The sequence below is a fragment of the Neopelma chrysocephalum genome, unplaced genomic scaffold (genome assembly GCF_003984885.1).
Source record: "Neopelma chrysocephalum unplaced genomic scaffold, ASM398488v2 Primary Assembly neopelma1_381, whole genome shotgun sequence".
Taxonomy (NCBI): Eukaryota; Metazoa; Chordata; class Aves; order Passeriformes; family Pipridae; genus Neopelma; species Neopelma chrysocephalum.
The window spans coordinates 448,085-467,959 of NW_020898045.1; the positions used below are offsets into that span (position 1 = coordinate 448,085).

At 40.0% G+C, this 19,875-nt stretch overlaps 1 protein-coding gene across 2 annotated transcripts in view; it reads left to right on the forward strand.

Moving 5' to 3' along the window:
* SHANK2 (SH3 and multiple ankyrin repeat domains 2) overlaps positions 1-19,875 on the forward strand; it is a 318,764-nt gene that overhangs the window by 101,101 nt on the left and 197,788 nt on the right. Inside the window, exons 1-2 of one of the 2 annotated variants that reach the window (XM_027706521.1) lie at positions 13,012-13,259; positions 16,627-16,936. In XM_027706521.1, the coding sequence (XP_027562322.1) occupies positions 13,223-13,259; positions 16,627-16,936 (347 nt within the window). In that variant the 5' untranslated portion in view covers positions 13,012-13,222. Of the gene's footprint in view, positions 1-13,011; positions 13,260-16,626; positions 16,937-19,875 lie in introns of those variants that run through there. The other variant, XM_027706520.1, reaches the window with a different exon arrangement.

Consider the following 19,875-nt stretch of genomic DNA (forward strand, 5'->3'; position numbering starts at 1 on the left):
TATGATCCACCAAAAGCTTCTAATTAACTGTCTTACCCCATCCTCCAAGTGTAAGAGCTATGGCTTTGGCTTTTTTTCCCATGATACTTCCTATGACATGGCAATTTTTAAGAGCCCCATCGTCTCCAATGGAGAGGCTACAGTGTCACACCAGGTCTACCTACATGGAGACTGGTAAAACCAATTAATTTAACTACAATTAAGCACCAGGGGCATGGAAATATTAGACCTATGCAGGTATTTGGTGCCTAATGCTATCAAAAGGTACATTTTGGAATGGGTTTTTTCCTGGTTGTATGCCTGGGCCCCATTGAAGTGTATCTTTCAGAATTCAATTAAATGGACGTAAAAAACACGTTTAGTGGTAAATCCACCATCCCTTGGCAGCAGTGCTTTTGTGGACACTTTTGCTTATCCAGAAGAATGACAACCTGGCATATCCAGAAGTTGTGTAGAGGCTTCTCAGGTGAATCTGCATGGAATGTCTTGTTAGCTCTGTAATTCTTGCCTTGCCAGACCCTCCTGACTCAGAAATCATGCATGAGCCGTGTTCTCTTTTGCTCCTTGGTCTGGGAATATGCTGCAGAAATGCCCAAGCCCAGCAGCGCGTGCTGGATTTTGCTCTGCGCTTGCTGCACTAAAGTGCTTTTGTTGCTCACATGAATTACTTAACACTTGTACTCTTTTTAAAAAAAGATCTTAATGTCCTCCCTAGCTTATTATGGACACTGATTTCTAATGCCTGTAGATTAGTAGTGAGTAAGTGCCTTGCTAGTGCTTGAGAAAAATTAGTCTGTTCTTGAATGAGAAAAAAACAAATGTTTTCATTCCTTTCATAACTTTATTCTCTTAACAAATTAGAGGTCTTTGTTATCCAAAGAAATTTCTGCTGTGGTGATGCTTGGAAGTTCCACTAGCTGTGTGTGCCTTGCATAACTGCATGCAAAAATTGCTGCTCTAGATTATCCTGCTTTTAGCATGAATAGCTAAGGATGTGATCTTGCAGCATGATTAGCCTTCTGGGATCCTCCCAAATTCCCTGAGAGTTTCTAGCCTGTAGTATCAAGCTAGCTAAGTCTTACTTGTGCTAGTGACAGGCTTTTTCTGAATGTGCTGTATTTTGAAAAGTTACTAAAGTCAACAGTCCTGTGAAAGAGACCATTTGCTGTTGAGTGTGATCACGATTTCTGTCCTTAGTGTGTTTGTGCCTCCATTTGCTCAGAAATATCCAGTTATTGCCATCAGTAATAAATTTCTACTTTGTTTCAGTTTCCTATCTCCTTTTCCATATTTTTTCACAACTGTTCCCTAAACTTTGTCTCATAGTAACCCTCAGATTCATGTTGAACTACTTCATCCATTCTTTACAGTGTCTTTACTCAGTTCCTGCATTACAGGCTTTTCTGTAGTGACAATGTTTTCTACCAGCCAATCTCCTGAACTTTCTGTACTTACACTCCCTTTATGTGCTTATGGGGTCTATTCATCACTACTAACACAGTCCCTGGACCTTGGGGTTTCTTCTCTCCTCTTCTTTTTTGTCTGTATGTGTTTGCATGTCTTTCCTTTACAGAACTCCCTGTTAGTCAAGATGTATTTCTTACCTGGCATTAACAGTTGTGTGTTGGGAGGTTTGTTCTCTAGGCATCACCTGCACTGGGTAGGTATTGAAAATGCAGAATATTGATAGATACAATGTTGTAAAAGCCAAGAAAATGCTCCTCAGCCACAGAACAGCATTTAGGAGACAGTTGCTTCCCCCCCATTCTTCTTCCTGTAAGGGAGAGTGACAGAGGAGATAAGAAAGATCAATTGGATTTACAAAGGTTTTCCCAGGCATAATAGTGCATAGCAACAAAATCCCTGACAGTTCCGCCCTTTAAGGAGCACAGAGGAAGGTTGAAATCGGTCAGTGAGCCTTAATTAGTGAGAGTCCAAAATAAAATCCACACTGAGACAGAGTAAGGTGATGATAAGGAGAGAGAATCTGTATTTTGTTTATGGTGCTATTTACCAGTAGCAATGTCTGTTTTCAAAAAAGGCTGTCCATTCCTGGCACAATGATCAGAAAGTCTCCTGTAGTCTCTTCTAAAGAAGGCTAACAACCTTTAAATGCTAAACTTCTTGATTATGTAAGCTGAAAAAAGTACTAAGTCAGAGAAAATTCTGCCCATTCTTTTAGATAAGGCACCAGTGGAGCACCAGCTAAAAATGAGTTTCCTAGGTAATATTTGGAACCTCATCTATTGAAGTACTGGTGATGTCTAAAGAATTAAATGGAAGGCTTACTGGTTGTTCTTCTCTTGGATCTGTACTCTGGAGAATCTACAGTTGTGAAATTTTTCACTTTTCCTCCACAGGTTATTCCACTCTCTTGTTGGATCGAAGCAGCAAAAGGGTTTTCTCAGTCTAGGTTGCACTAGAATACAGGGCAGCAGTGGAGGTAGGAATAAACTGCACTCTCTGCACAGCTTTTGGATAGAAATGGGACTTGCGATCATGATGGGCTGTGGAGAAGCTACTTGGCTTCCACCTTACCTGTGTGTACTTCCCAGTTATGTGCTTAGACAAATCCATGAACTGTGGTTGTTCAAAGGAGTGATGGGGGAAGAGGAGAACTACTTTTGGATACCTTCAATGCTTTTATAGTGTCCTACATAGGACTCTTGTTCTCTGTCTTGCATCATTCAAATGGTCCTTTTATTTCTTGACAGAAAACTGCTCCCATTAGAATCCACAGCAAAAGATACACCACCTTCACTGCGAGTAGGATTTAAACACTTGTTTCATTACTTGAAAACCTGTAGATTAAGAGGTGCAAGTGCTCCAGTGTCAGAGCTCTGTGACTCTCTCAGTGATGTAGGAGCTTGCTCAGAGCCTTTGCTTTTTGTTGAGTTTCCAACATAAATTTAAATCGCTAATTAGTCACTGCTGCGTCTTTGTCATTTACTGTATTACTTTTGGTGGCTGTATGGTTTGCTAAATCCTTATCTTAAAGTGGTGGCTGGTGTTCAGAGACTGAGTAAGCTCTGAGCAGAGGCTGTAGGAATTGCACTTTACTCCTTCGTGCCATGTGCAGCATCCCAGCGTACGCCGCCTTCTTGTTTATGTACTACATGACATACACTTTCCTGAGTCATTGAGGACTGTGATTCCTAAGCATCTTAAAGCTGTAATCCATTTTCATTTTCTCCATTGAAAATCTCTTTCAGATTATATCTCCCAAATTCACTGGGAATCACTGGAATTTCGCTGTATTTTCTTCCTGTCTTCCAGTCCTTCCACCTCCATTTATACTTTATTTCTTGACCTCAGATGTATCCTGTGAGTCCCATTTATTTCTCCTCCTTTTCTGCTAATAACTCCTTTGATGTTCCTTGCAACTTCCTAGTATAAAGTGAAGCACAGTGCTAGCCAGGGGGACTTAGGGTGAATTACTTGTAAATTTCTTGCCAAATTCTTGACCAGGAAAAATTATTCAAGGTGATTCTATAGAAGTTTTCCTCAGCTTTATAAATTTCCATATATTCTTGTTCTGTTTCAACACCCTCCACCAGTCATTTTTCAGCTGAGGGAATGGTCTTAGGCTTTCCTGATTTCCACTGGGAACATGGCATGGGGAGTGAGAATAATCTGTGACTGTGTGTCTGACCCCTGTTGCAACAGAAGTGTCCTGGGGACTGTGGTCACCTCTCTGTTATCTCAAGCAGTGGTTCCTGAGAAGCCAGAGCTGCTGGGGACTCATACAGGATTGCTGCACCACAAGATTCCAGTGAAATTTTGTCTGGTGTTCACTGGTAGAGCTGAGGGCTGGATATTTCCCTTGCTTTAGGTCTCTACCACAAATATTAGAGACAAAAAATATGCTGCAAGTGGTTTGAATTTGCTTCTCAACTGAAGCTTCCTAATGTAAGATCTGAAATATGTATTTTATGTTACCTTGTTTTATCTGTCTTATGTACTTTTTTCTTTGGTACGTAGTGTATTTTCCATGTTTATTTACTTTTTTGTTTATAAAGATATACTGTTTATTTCTTAAATTTCTCATGGCCCTGACCTGTGCCCCTGAATTTATGAGTACAATCACCATCTTATTTTGGATGTGCTTCTGTAGATGACCACAGGCTGGATCCTAGGTGGCCAATGCCAGATGATGCTTCCTCCAGTGAGGAATACATATGCAGTTTGCTTGTTGATACAATTGTTCTCCTTTCTCTGATCCCATTCTTTTTTAGGCTTTATTTGCATCACTTCTTGTCTGGAAGAAAACAGAGTTATTTCGAAACTTGAACATGGAAGTCAAATTTCATTGTAGTAGTCATGATGTCCGGGGGTGTGACTGCCAAATAATATCCAGAACAGTTCTATTTTCATAGTAATGTCTTGGATGTCAGCCATGCATTTTCCACTGAATTAATGAATATCACATCTACCACTGCTGCCAGAAACATAAGAACAAATGGGAATGCTTCTGAAATAGAATGTACATAAGATTGCTTTTTGATGATGGATTTAAAGCTTGCACCTTGTTTATTCTTTCAATCATTTACCTGCTCTGACTTACTAACCTATATAAACAGAGAGTTCTTTTTTGTATTCTTGTTACATAAAATCTGAACTCAGCTGTCAGTGCAAAACTTGATCTGCCGGCAGCATCAAGAAACGAGGGGGAAAAAAGGTCTTTCCTCAACATTTTCAAACATTGTAAAACTCAAATGATAATGTCATGAACCAGGAGTAGGTATAGTATTGTGATATCACTTTAATCATTAATCCACCTCAAAGACTCTTCAGTGAGCAAGCCTTTCTTTCTCAATGGGATTAACCATTGAGAACATTACAAATGCTGCAAACACCTACATATTTGTACAGAGATAACCCCCTGTTACAGCAGATATTTGCTTTTTTAATCTTTTCTTAGTTATACCAGCATGATTCATTAACAATTATTTTTGAGATGAAGGAATCTGGGCTACTAATATAATTTAAAATGCTGTTACTTTAATGAATAAGTCAGCAGTGTTTTAGTTTCTATTTAACAGCAAGTGTCTAAATGGAACTAAGGATAGCGAGACAATTATCAGCTTAAATTATTGGGTTTTATTTTTTGAAGATCCTGCTTAATAACATGACTTTAGAGCTTGCTATCCCCTATTTAGAAGAGAAGATATTTTGGGGGGTGAATGGTTGCATTGCATATCTACAATCTTTAGCATAAAAGACAATTGGAGATTTGCAGGGAGAGACTCTGCTCAGGTAACCCAAATGTGGTCTCAGAAGTGTCAGTATGACTTAACTCAGTGCTCAGCTCCACTTTGGAGTTCAGATGATGAGAATAAGAGCAAAGGAGGAATTCTTGAAGATCACTTATGCTAGAAAAGAGGGGAAAATAGTGTGCAAAGGATAATGTGGGTGCTATGATGGTGGGGCTCGCTGTTTACAATCATAGTTTTTTGCTTTCTCAAGCGTTGTGCAAGTCTATGGCATATGGGTGTCTTACTGGCTTCTTCTACACTCACAACCCCCAGAAGTATCCTCTCCTTAAATTCTGTTCTCGCTGCTTGCAGACTCACGGGCTTCAGGGAGGCTGCAGAGTCAAAAATTTTATTCTCTTGGTGCTTGGTTTATGTTTTTGTTGGTAGTACCTCTGCCAGGATAAAAGGGGGCTCCTTTTGCTGCTCTGCTCTAATGTAAGAATGAAAGTGGTAATGCAAGTTTTTTTGTCATTAAGTACATCATAAAGTAGTGTGCATCTCTGGGAAGGCAGCCAGTAGAGTGAAAAGCTTTCACAGTTCTCTAGTTCCTTTCCTGCCCAGCTATGTCTCCTCACTAAAATACTGTATTCTTTACTCAATGAAAATATTATCCTCAAAGTGCAATAAGGTGTTAAAAAATTATAGCAATGTCATATTAGCAGCTTGATTGTTCCCTCCTCTCTTCAAAATTAAACTTTGGCATATGAAGATTGGATGATTTTTTTTCCACTATTTTTAAGTGTTTATAGGTTGCAACCTCCTAGAAATCTTTCTCTTCTAAAAACTGTTTTCTTTTGTCCAACTCCTCCTCTCTCCCTATCCATTTGTCTTGGTTGCTAATTTTATGTAACTTTGCCATGGCGGGGTATCTTCTAGAAATTATCTCTTATATGCCATTTATTTCCCCTTGGCTCTGGGAGGTGGGAAGATTATCCTTTGAGAGCTGGTGGTGGAAGCAGTGAAAGGCAACTGTAGCCATGAGAAGAAGGGAAAATGAAATTGAAAAATGGCAGTGAAGGACACCAAGATTTGAGAGTGGAAGATGAGGGAGGAGCTGAAGCTAAAGGAAAATGTTATGAATCTGTTTCTTTTCTGTTTTCTTATCATTCCTGCCTTGGCTAACTCACACTCATGCATGAATTTCAACAAATAAGTTTGCCCAATACTCCCCACCCTCCGAGTACACTTGTCTATGTAAATTGTACTGGACTAACACTTGTGCCTCTGTCACAACATTTGACCACTTTGACCACTTACATATTTGGAAACTTCTACAAGAGTCCAATCTTTTTTTTTCTTCCCCCATTTGAGAGCACTATACACTTTTCAGTTATGAAAATGGTGTTATTCTAAATAAAACTGACATGATCCACCAACACTTTTGGAAGCACAGATGCTTTGTCCCACTATTTACTAAAGAGGTTCACACTTAGATTAAAGCAGTGAAATCAGATCACTGAATAAGGCCTGGAACAATATAATGATTTAAGGAATTCATGGAGAGCTTCTGGGAGGAAGAAAGTTACACAAAGGCAAAATCAGATTGTTTTCTGTACAACACCAGAACACAGAAACACCACGCAATCCAATACTGGTGCATTTGTTTTGCTAAGCATCTTGTGCGGTTTTACTTACCTTTGTTCTCCTCTGCAACATCAGACTGCAACCCACAAACTCACACCACAGCCCACAAATTCAAATACTGCATCTGAGGCCCATCAGTGTCAGACATCAGAAGAGGAGTCAGGCATCTTTGTTTGCAGGAGCCACCAGCCGTGAAATTCTCTGAATGACATGGGGTTTAATTTATCTTTTTCTTCAGCATAAACTGTGTGGGTTGGGATATGCACAGCCCCCTCATGTTAAGTGATATTTTTTCCCAACTCGTGTATACATAATGCAAAGAATGACATTAATTTGTTGTGTACTCAATGCTTCTGAGTGGTGCTGCATCAGGACAAGATTTTCCAGTGTATTATTAGAGGAGAAAATTTCTCCACCCTTTCACCAGCTTATTTAAAGAGCACAAGAATTTATAATGGGATATAATTATATTTGATTCATGTTTTCTACCCTATTGTTGGAGGTAAAAGAATGCAGCTTCAGGGGTTCACACTTGACTGCTTTCAGTCTGAGGTAAACAGATCTTTCTGTCCAGATACTGTAGAAGTTGTTAATCGCTTGCTTCAATGAAACTTCTAAGTAGCTGGTTGCTGATAGTCTGCTACTGTATAAAGATGAACCATTCTGGATGAGTTCTACTTACTGATGAAAACAGATCTGGAAATCAGCCCAGTTCATATTTAAAGAAATCAATTACAACAAGTAGTTTCATGTTTTATCAACTGCAAATCACCCCGTTGCCTTTTTTGAAAGGGTTTTCAATAACTATTTACTTTTTGAAAGATTCTCCTTTTCCTTGTCTTCACAGCCAGCAGAGAAAACTCTTTGTTATCTGTGTGCACAAATGTATGGAGGACAGACACAAATATTTACCCTACTTATTTGTATTATTCAGAGTAAGATTGGATGCCGTTTTCAACCCAAATATGCATAATAGAAATTAGGGGCTGTGAGTGCTCTGAGAGTATAAAATCTTGAGAAACCCTTGTCAGAGATGGCCTTCCCATTCCAGGGAGAATGCTCTACAGGAACACTTCTACATAAAATACGGGGGTTTATTTGGCTAAGTTGCTGCTTTTACATCAGTATATCTGTTAGAATCAAAGTGAGCCATCCATGTTTTATTCAGATAGGCTGCTTGCTTCGACATTGCTAATAGACTTGAGTCATGTTTTTAAATTCCCCTTCAGCTATTGTAGCTTCTTCTCGTGTCATTTGCTTTTCTCTCTCTTTCTCTTTTCAAGCTGCTACTTGCAAGACATCTCCCTCATTATTGGCCATTGTTTCCTCCCTCCTTCCAGCCTTTCACACAGAATTGGAGGGTTTCATTTTCCCACCTTTTAACCTTCTATTGTTCTGCTTTTATCTGCACCCCTGACCCAGATTCCTCACACAAAACTACCTCTCATCCTTGGGGACCGAGGTTTTATTTCAGCTCTCAGGTAAATTCTGATCTGTGTATCTGTATCGCTGCAGGCAGAGCTTCAGATATTTGCAGGTAGTGCCATATTGAGCCTGACAATTTTTCTTTTTAAAAGGGGAAAAGCCATGAGATTCAAACTCTTTTGGACCATAATTTCTACTCGTATTACCTTCTAACCTATCAAAGAGGTGTCAGACATTGGCTCTGACACGTAACAAGTTTTAAGCAATACCCAGTAATTTTTTAATGCAATCTGAGTAGAAGATTCTCTGTCTCTACTTGATGTTGTATAAGCATCTCAAAGTAAAGCCCTGAGGTGAACGTCTCCCTTCTGCAGACACGTGCAGCTCTTTGAGTGTTTTTCTTGCATTACTACTGTAATCTTAGTGAAGGTTTATTTATAATCATGTGAGCACAGCAAGAAAGAAGGATTTTCATTTCCCGTGATTTTAATTTCACTTATGTGTTGCAGCTGTATATTCATCAACTTTTAAATTCCTTTGGAATGTACCTACAAACACACCTTAGATGCTTTGTTATTAAAATACTTGGGAATTGAGTGAGGTGTTTTCTGCAGAATTGGAGAGCTTGGCAGTGGCCGGTTCGCTCCATCGCACAAAAAATTGCCTGTGGTTGAGCCATCCACACAGTTGTGCCTGAGCTGAGAGCCTTCCCAACTCCTTGTTGTTGGTTTTTAGGGATGTTCTGGGAAGAAGTTCCTCAAAAGAGCAGCGTGACACTGGCCCTGGTCACAGAAAGTGAAGTCTGGGGACGGTGATGTAGCAGCAGTGCCCGGTGACGGAAGGGGTGTCTGGCACATGGCTGTGGAACTCACACTGCTATTTTTTGCTTTTCCTTCTAATTGATAGCTCCTACCATCTGTTTCCGAGTCATCCCTCTGCTGTCCTTTCCTACACACAGTCTTCTGCCCCCATTCTACCCTTCAAACTCAGCCTGGCTGCCTGAAAGCTGCTGGTTGATACCAGTGGTAGCTGGGTGCTGAGAAGTTACTAACAGTGGCAACAGAGATACCACTGAAGTTAGGGCAGCTAAGGCTCCTCTAGCATCATTTCAGTGGACTCAGATGCTTCTCTCTGGTTAAACTGTAGCTCCCTGAGAAAACTCCCCAGATTTTTTTCAGAAAAATAAAAATCCCAAACCCTTAGCTTTATAAAATAGATTTAATTTTTTCGCTGAGGTGGATTCCTGAATCTGGGTTCCTGATCACCTTGTGGCTTTCTGAAATAAGTAAATAATCTAGAAGCAATGTAGCAACCTAGTTTGGGTTCCCCTCTTTCCCCCCACAAAGAGCCTTTATGTACTTAACTGTCTATATTTGAATCTCTCTTTTCTTGCCTAACTCTCCGTTTGGTGTCTTAGCATACGGGAAGCCTATTTTATAGTGGAGAGAAATGCATTTATACATGCTAAGAACTGTATTTTTAACAGAAACCTAGACGTTAAAGGGATTTTTTCCGGCAAGAACTCCAAAATTGACAAAATCAAACAAGAATAAAATCAGGGCAGTCATAGCTGTGTTCTGCCATTATCTGAGGAGCTTTGGCCCTTAGAGGTGTTGGTGGGATGATTAAATAAGAGCTTTGGTCATAATTTCATGCTTTTTTAAAGGCATCCAAGTGCCCAAAAATAGATCCTCAAGAGTATGTAAGTCACTGATTTTCCACAGATTTCTAATGGAGGCTGTGGACTCAAATGCCTATAAAAATTGGGAGTCTGTTGTTACAAATACACAAAAAATGCTCATCAAAATTAACTTAGGAGCCCAATTTCTGTTTAAGGTGGCTTTTTCCTCTTAGACACATCCCCATGCAGAGCTCCCACACATTTTCCTGAGCATCTCCCAAAGGAGTAGGGAAATGAGAGTTTACTTCACCTCTGTTTAGAAAGGTCTTTGTGATTTTTAGGTTAAGAATGTTTATAGCTCATGGGTTATATTGGGGTTTTTGTACTACTATAATCAAATTATTAGGGTTTTGTGCTGAGACAGCAATACCAAGACTACAGTTATGAGGTAGAAAATCTTTCAGGAAAAAGTGGAAACTGCTGGAATATTTTCTTTTTAAATTTCCCAACACCATAAAATTCAAGACTTCAGTTAAAATAAACAAGTCCTAATAAGCTATTAGTGAAAATGAGGAAAAACTCAAAAACTGCAGCTGCAACTATTCACTGACTTCCTTGATTGTCATATTTTCCCATTGTACAACAGTGGTTATTGCAGGAGGCTCTGCCATATAGGAAGAAATTATATTTCCTGCATTGGGGAAAAGACAGACAGTTAAACGGAATAAAATGATCAGTCATCAACTGATACATCTGCTGGTGTAGGTCGGAAAGAGTTGCCACAATTTCCATGAAACTCAATAATTTCAAGTGGCTTTCGTATTTTTTTATGTTTTTCTAACACTGATTAGAAACCTCTAGATGATGAAATTTTATGGCTCTGGCAAGAATCTAATAAAAATCCCCCTTGGGATTGGTTTTGATTGACTACAGTTGCCTGTCTGTTTTTGTTTTACTGTATATGAACAGACATGAATGAGCACAATTGGGTTAACCCTGTCCTTGCTCTACTGCTGGGATTAAAGACTTTAAGCCACTGACACCCCCAAAAAGGAAATTAGGATTCCATCAATACTCATAGTTCCTTTGTCATTTGTGGCTCCAAATATAATCAGGGGGATTGGATGAAGATATTAGAAACTGTATAGCACAAAAGCTTGTAATTCAAATTAGTGGCACAGTTCTGGTGTAGCAGTTCTTGCTCTGGAAATTACATTGGTTCTTCTGGGGAGCTAATTAATGCACATATTTATAAGTTAATGAATAAAAGTTCAAAGTTATTCTTTAGAAAGCTTTGCATCTATTAAAAGTTAAGAAGAATTTTCTTCCTGTCAAATAAAGATGTTTGATGCTGTGTCCAACATTTCCCCTGGTAAGATTTTCACCTGCTAAGGATAGTTGCTTTTAAAAAGAAATTGAATCAAAACATAAAATTGTATTAGAGAAGCATTATTTTCTTTATAAATTAGACACTGGAATGTTAAATTAAGTTTAAACTATTCAATTAATTTATGCTTACTAATTCTTTTTGCTGTTATGTTAACTAGGAGATCACTATGCATAAAGACATTAAATTCATTTAAGTAATTTATTTTCTGTCTTGAAGCAGTTTTCTCATAAGAAACTCCCTTAATTTTCAAAATAGATGCATTAGTGATCATCAGAGAACCCTGAAATGGAATAAATATTTATTAACTGTTACGTAGTTTATGTTATTTACGGCAATTTTTTAATGTAGGTTACTGGTTTTTTTAGACAGTGAATTTCCTGTTCTTTGATATCCTTGTATCTTAGATTTAACTAGATATGCTTAAAATTTTTGTGATTTTTTAGCACCTCCCCCTGCTTCCTATCTGCCTGTCTCAGTTATTTACACTTCCTCTGTAAGCATGCTTGCACTGCATGGCACAGCTATAAATCATTTTTTTCTAGAATTAGTACTTTACAAACTTCACTGGTCACACCTTGTGTTTTCTGGCATCTGCAGAAATTTAGCACTGCATTTAGCAAAAGAGCTTGATCAATTTTTTTTAATTTTTATTTTTATCCTGTGCAAAAAGAAATTCTCTTTTATTCCAGCACAATGGAAGGGGAAGGGGAAATAATTGTGCTTGTATCTCTGTTTGAGACTGGAATATAGGCCATGGGAAGATATTCTGTGTAGTGACAGGTTTGTCTCCCTTCTTAACGGAGTCATTGTGTGAAGATTAGTGTGACTTGTACTTTTCTTCAAATTGCTTCTTTGGAACATTGCAGTGAGCAAGGAAGTAAATAAAGAGGGAAAAGGGAATAAAGAGGGGAAAGGGAATAAATAGGGGAGATGAGACAAAGAGGGGAGAGGAGATAAAGAGTGGAAGGGAAATAAAGAGGGGAGGGAAATAAAGAGGGGAAAGGAAATGAATAGGGGAAGGAGATAAATAGGGGAAAGGAGATTAAGAGGGAAAAGGAAAGAAAGAGGGAAAGGAAATAAATAGGGGAAGGAAAGAAAGAGAGGAAAGGAGATAAAGAGGGGAAGGGAATAAAAAGGGGAAAGGAAATGAGGGGAGAGGAAATAAAGAGGGGAAGGGAATAAAGAGGGGGAAAGAAAAAAGGGGAAAGGAAATAAAGAAGGGAAATTGAATAGCAAAAAGGAAATAGATAGCAAAAAGGAAATAGTAAAAAGTGAGTAAACAGCAACAAGAAAATAAACAACAACAAGCAAGTAAACAGTAAAATCCTCTGTGCACCGAGAGTCAGCTGTGCAAATTCCGAGCTAAACGCCTGTCCCCAGCAGCTCCCGCTGTCCAGGCTTCCCTGTTCCCAGTTGCAGCTGCAGGAGTGCCTTTTCCCACCTTGGCAAATCCACGTTTGCCCCCCCGGGCTCTCTCCGGCCGCCCGCACCTCCCTCATCCCGCGCTGGCTCCGCACACTCCGGGCTGGGAGCGGAGCGGGAGCATCGTCTGCGAGGCTGTGGCGGCGGCAGGTTCACATGACTAATGCTGGGAAAGACAGCAGGAGCTTCTTTTTTTTTTCTTTTCCTTTTTTTTTTTTTTTTTTTTTTTTGAGGAGCTCCAGTCTGTGCACAGTTGGCTCCCAGCTGACAGACAGAATGTGGGGTGGGCTTTGTCACCAGAACGCTGGGTACTGCATGCCCAGCTATGCTCGCAATTCCACGGTGCCCAGAAACCTGCTGCTTATGTCAGGGTGCAGCCAGCCTGAACACATAGAAATTGGGTAGCTCGAATAATTTTTATTTTTATTATTATTTTTTGGGGTTTGTTGTTGGGGTTTTTTTTGCCTCTTTCTTCCCAGCAAAGGTTATGTAATGAGGGAATTGCTGCTAAAGTAAAAAGGGAAAATGAAGTCTTTGTTAAATGCCTTCACAAAGAAAGAAGGTAAGCGATGCAAGCAGAACACTTTGATGTTTCAGACCGGTGTTTTCTTGTGTACATTGAATATGATGGGTTTAGTGACTATAATTAATCAATTCCTGCAATTTCTTTTTCAAAATTATTTGATGTTAGATGGTCCATTAAGGCAAGTGGTTATTAAAGCTGGATGTGACTTTGTTCCTTTTAGGATTTTCTCTGAAGAATCAAGTAGTTATAGAAATGTTTTTGTTCCCTAAGAAATGCATTTGGAGACACGTTAAGGATTTTCCAGGGTGAATTTTGTCAGTAAATGGGACTGAATTGCCCCTTCAGATGTATGAAGTGCCAGGAATAGAATTGGGAGAGCTGGAGGAAGGATTATATGGTACTTTCAAGTATGCTTTTAGGGATGACAGATTTAAACTTTAGGAGCATGTAATTAGTTCAGGCATTTTCATGTCGTTTTATATCAACTGTTTTTCCCAGACAAGTTTTGCAACAGTTAGACTTACAGTTCTGAATGTGGGGAAATATTAGGGAAAATCACTGTCCAACTGGGATTAAAGCATGGACATTTGCATTTCATCATATTGTGTTGTAGTTATTTTAATTTTATTATTGTGAAATTAATATAAACAATGCCGATAAGAAGAAGCTAAAAAAAATATCCACCCACTTACAGTTTGCAGATTGCTGGGGAAAAGAAACAGTTGGATGGAATATTAATCACTTCAGGCTCCAAAATGCTTATTTTTAACTCTTTCTATAAAAGATTTGTGTTAGACAAACGTCAATTGGTGTAATTAGTTGTCCTCTTTCCTGATTATTTTCTGTAGTAAAGGCTAATTTTGCTTGTAGTTCCCTCCTTAAGAATAGAGCATTAATAGCAAAGCAAAAGCTAAACTCTTAAATGAGCACGTAAAATCCTTCTAAGGCATGTAAGGGAAAAAGAAGACAAGGGTACCTGGAGAGTGGTTTCTCAGCTCTGTTGGTATAAACGTGCTCGGCAGCTCTCTGTCCATCTTGTCACCCTGCCCCTCGTGCTCCCTCCCCTCCCACCAGGAGATATCCCACCAACCTCTCCAGAGTCCCAGTAAACATCTCCAAACCCCTGGCAAAATTTAGTTTTATCTATCTGTGGTTGGAAGGCTGGGCAGGCTGCTCGGAGTGTCACCTGTTTAGGTTCATGGAAAATTAAAATCTAAGGGTCAGACTCAATTTTTGCTGAATCCAAGGCAAACTTTGGTGACCCTGAGACAGCAGGATTAGACCTTCAGGTGGCAAATGTGCCAAACATTCCCTATATTCAGTTTTGTGTGCTTTCTCCTTGACTGGATTCTGCTCTATTGTACCTGGGAAGGATCCTTATCTTCAATTAAGTAATTTCCAGAGTCAGATTCCAAGTGTCAAAAATATAGGAGTGCAGAAATGTCACATCTCTGTCCCCTACATCAACCTAAGGATCTGTATATGCCAATTTGGGAACTAAATGCTTAGAGTTTTCTTTAAGTTGGCACTAACCAGGGCTTTTACTGTGACATCTAAAGCACCCAGGTGCTCTCAGTGACATACTCAGCTGCTTTGAAACCTTAAAAAAATATGAAATGTGAAACACTTGAAATGCCATGAAAATTATACAGAGTTTCTGCCACTTTCCAGCATAAATATTGTATTTCTCTGCTTTATCCCCTTTAACAGCTTTTAAAGAATGCTTCCCTCATTTCAGCCTTATCTCAAAGGAAATATGGAATTTAAGCCCTTTCTCTCTGTTCACACTGTTCTCTTGTTTGGTTGTTCTGATGTTGTTGAGTTGTTTACTAGAGAAAGTTTCATCTCATTAGAAATACAAAGGATGCTGTTTTAAAATATTCAGAATTGTAGTTAATCGTAAACTGATTCTGGTGAAAACCATATAAACCATTCTTCTCCTTGCAGTTCCATCTCTATTTTGTGCTATGAATACGCTCTCAGTTTTGCTCTGAAACCTTAAATTTTGCTTTGTTCTCTCAATTAAAGGCTCTATTTCAAGGCAGGACAGATTGATTCCTATGTATATTCATATTTATGTGAATTTATTTACTTGCACAGTATGACAGACATTCTTATTCTAGTTTTTGTGTGGTTTTGAAGGGTATTGAATGAGTAGACATTTCTGCCACTTCATAAATGGCACTTACTGGCACTTTAGACATGTAGGATGATATTTTGTGGGGCTTCTTTACCAATTTAAATATGATTTTTTTTGAGAATTACAGCAGCTCAATGAAGTCCTCAGAATAATGCCTGGCTACCTTTTGTTAGTTTTATTATTGTGACTTTTCAGATGTAAATATGTGCACTCTGGCTCAACTCCTGTGACCCTACAAGCTCCACTGAAATAAATTAATGAGGGTGGTTGCAACAGTGGGAAGCAAGTCATGACTGAGTTTTTGTGGTCAAATTCTCTATTACCTTATGATAGGATAGGAAATATCACATCTAGTGATGTCTGGGTGTCTTTTTATGAGGAAATTTGCCTTTTAAGTTGCACTTGGAACAAACTACTACAGGGAGAAAAGGTGATCTGGAAAGCAGTATCTGCTTGTGCAAATGTTCCAGGAGCACTGATGAGGGGATGGACCCTCTGCTCTGTGTCAGATTTTTACTGCCCTTGCCTCGTTTGCTGTTGTGACTATTTCATTAATAAGTATTTTGCAGCCTTTGGATACAGTCGTGTTCCCTTTGGGACACGGCACGTGACAGTGAGTGTATTCCCCTTGGGTAATATGTTCTATATACAATAGTAATTGATGTGGTAGAAGTGCCTAGATTAGAAATAGGGGAATACCTGGGGATTACAGCAATGTAATAGAGTTCTGCCAGGAGAAGAAGCCATGTCCTCAATTTTTAACCTGGAAGATGGGGATAAGGTGACTATTAACACTACAGATTTCAGGTTAGGCCTGAACTTGTGAGGGACCAGTTTGGGTGCCAGCTGGGGGAAGGAAGGTGTAAGTTTATGACTCAGAAATTCTGCTGGTCAGCCCTGTTCTGTGCCTTCCTAATAGAATGTGACAACTCAGCACGAAAATGAAATTTCTGAATGTCCAACTTCGCAATAATGAGGTGAATCCCATTTCCTAGACCATAGTTCAGGCTATTCAGCTCACTCCTGCCACTGGTGTTACTCAACTATTCATCCAAGCCAGTAAACAGGTTCATGTTGCTCTGTTGTTTTCAATTTTACTGATGTTTTGAGGATAATGAGTTCGATCAGCTCTGCTGGCAAGGTAGAGTTTCTGTCTCTGCAGAAGAAACAATGCCATATGTTGCTGAATTATATTATGTGGTGGTAAACACATGTGAGTGGTGAAATCATCTGAGATTACCCTGAATGCCTTTCTTCACACAGTGCCCTTTAGGGAGGCTCCCACTTATTCCAACAGAAGGCGGAGACCTCCGAACACCTTGGCGGCCCCTCGGATCTTGCTCCGCTCCAACAGCGACAACAACCTGAACATCAACAACCTCCCTGAGTGGTCAGCATCCTCCTCTGCCTCTTCACACCGCAGCCTTTCACCTCATCTGCTTCAACAGATGCAGAATAATCCCAATGGAACTGTAAAAACCGTGGGGAGTTACACTCCGTCCTCCCGGAGCCGGTCACCATCCCTGAACAGGCTGGGAGACGATGCCAAGCGGCAGCAGCACAGGCACATCAGGTGACTTTTTGACTACTTGAGATATTCCTGAAGTCATTGCGCTGCATTGCCACGTGTTTTATGTTATTTATATGCCCACTTTGCACTCTATATAATATATAGGTATTAAATCTCAGCACAGTGGACCGTGTCCAAGTGTGAATATTTTAATTGGAAGCACCAGTCAAAGCCAGCTGTTTCCTCACAGGGCTCCAGCAGCCAGGCAGGCTTTACAGTTCAGCAGAGCTCAGCAGTGACTTAATGCCGGGTTTGCACCTCCAAATCAATGTGCTAAGCTCTCAAGATCTTTTAATAGTTGAAATAAGGATTGGATTTAACAGCAAAGTAAAATGTTTCTGAGATATTGGTCATGCCTGGAATTTATGCTGGAGCTGCTCATGGGTGATGGAACAGAGGATGTTTAAGTTCTCTCTTGTGTAGATGTGTGCTGAACCAAGGAGTAAAATAGAGGGAATAACTGGAGGCTGACCTAGAGCAAAGGGGGCTTCTTGAGATAGTGGTGATAGATGTCATGGACTTCTTTCATGATTATCTGTGCTGAAGGGTTTTGCATTACCTATGGCTTTGCTGCTCTTCCTTTCCTCTTGAATTACAAATGTGATTTAGCAGGCACTCTACACAAATATCCTGCAGCCACATCCCACTGGAGAGCAAATCCTGACTAATTAGAGTCATGTATGTTTTGTAAGTAATATAATAAAACAGAGGACTGAGTCTGAGTTTTGATCTCAAATGGGAGCTGCAGCTTTGAGAAGCCATTGCCCTCATTGTGAGGAGGCAATTACAGCTTCTCTTTGACTCAGGAACTCCATCTGCCAAGTGTGCAAGAGATGGGGCTGCACCAGGATGAGGGATGTTAAAGTGCAGAGCTGCCACAGTGAAGGTATTAGAACTGAACACTGATGGAGAGTTGGAGCTTACATGTTTTGACCAAACACATTTAACTCATCAGTCATTTGAAATATCAGGCTTTGTCTGTCTTGTTTCCTAATATTAAAAAGAAATCCACTGTTTAGAGTAGAAAAGGACTCGAGCATTGTCAAGAAATGTAGCTGTTGGTTTCCCTTTGTCATTTGTAGGTGTAATGAATCTTCACTGGAGTTTTCAAGTCAGTAAAACAAAATGTCATGTAGTTCACACTGTCTCTATCCTTGCACATTCTTCTCTCCTTGGCCATGGGCATTCAAACTGACAAGCACTATTTGTGATAGTAACAATGCTGCTGGAGAGGGGAGATAATGGTGCATTGTAAAACAAAGTTGTCTGAAGTGAAAGGAAGACTGAAATGAAATGGAAGGAATGGGATATGGATTTCTTATGCCAGTGTTTTCCTGCAGCAAACTCATCTTTGTTGTATGTTACAATAGTGGCTAAAGCTCATTTGTGTGTAATTTGGATGCAATTTGGATGGTGTTTCCTCACAGAGCCCAATATCAGCTAAAAACCAGTTTGTAATGAGAATTCAACTGGGTGAGGTGGCGGCCATGAGGTGCTTTTCAGAGAACTAGCTTTTGTATTCCACTGGATTATACTGATGCCACCAGAGTGGGAGGTTTTACCTAGGAGTCAATGATTATTTTAGATGGAAGGGATAAAAAGAGCCTTTTCATCTATATTCCTGGGATGACACACTTCAAATTCTAGAAATATCGTCAATCCTTTGAGGTGGGGGTAACAATTAGAAATTTTTTTTGACTGAGCAAACATTTTTTTGCTTTGATTTTATTCAACCACTTTCCTCTTCCCTTCCTAAAAATGAGCACAAATACTGGTGGAAAGCAATTGACTACCTGAGAGTTTGTGGAAATAAAATTTTGATCTTCCTCCTAGTGCATCAGTATCACAACTACAGTTTCGATGTACCATCAAGACTTGTTTCAGAGGAGTCCAGAGTATGTGCAAGTACTGAGAGGAGAGCTGGAGACTCTCTAAATTTAACAACAACTAAAAGGATTTTATATATCATTTTTCCTACATGTAATGCCTTTTCTTGCCACAGGCCTGTTTTGCAGTCATGAATGGCACCTTGCATGACTTTCCTCACAGATTTTGTTTAACTGCATGACCACCTACTTACAGACAGCTAAATGTGGGAATTGTTGCTGTCTCTGCTTATTATTTGCAAATAATAACATTCACCATGAAGCTGTTGCTCCCGTGAGATGAAAAGGCCCTTTTTGACATAGCAGTAGGTTGGGTTGTGGAGCAGGAGCAGCCAGAAGGGGCAGAGTAATGGAGAAGGTCAGAGCTTGACAAAGGGTTAATGAGGTTTGTGGGGTTTGTGCTGTGGAAAGCGATGCTGGAAGGGGTTCATGTGATCTTTGCAGCCTGTGTGGCTCAGGTGTTTCATCTTCTCAAGTGAAAAGAGAAGAGATTTACATTAGATATCAGGAAGAAATTCTTCCCTGAGAGGTTGGTGAGGCCCTGGCACAGGTTGCCCAGAGAAGCTGTGGCTGCCCCATCCCTGGAAGTGTCCAACGCCAGGTTGGACGAGGCTTGGAGTAACCTGATCTAGTGGAAGGTTCCCTGCCCATGGCAGGAGGCTTGCAATGACCTTTAAGGTCCTTCCAACCCAAACTGTTCTATGATTCTCATGAGGATGTTGCTTTTCATAGCAAACTGATTGTGATGTGGGATGGGGAGGCAAAGGAATGAATACCCTTCCCATGGAATGTGTCCCACAGTGATTATGAAAGGAGGTACAAAGACAGTCTCAACCAGGGATGAGCTGTCAAGGATGGCCACCCTCTTCTGGGAGAGAGGGGAACATGTCGACACATCTTCTGAAATCTCTGCATCCTTCTCCTGCTCTTCCTGGCATGGGATTTGCTGGGCTTGGAACCCAAGCTGGGGTAAAGAAGGAAGAGGAAAGATTGTTTATTTTAAAAAATCCTCTACCCCACATTGCAGCCCTGATTTCCATTAGTGGGCCTGTTGCA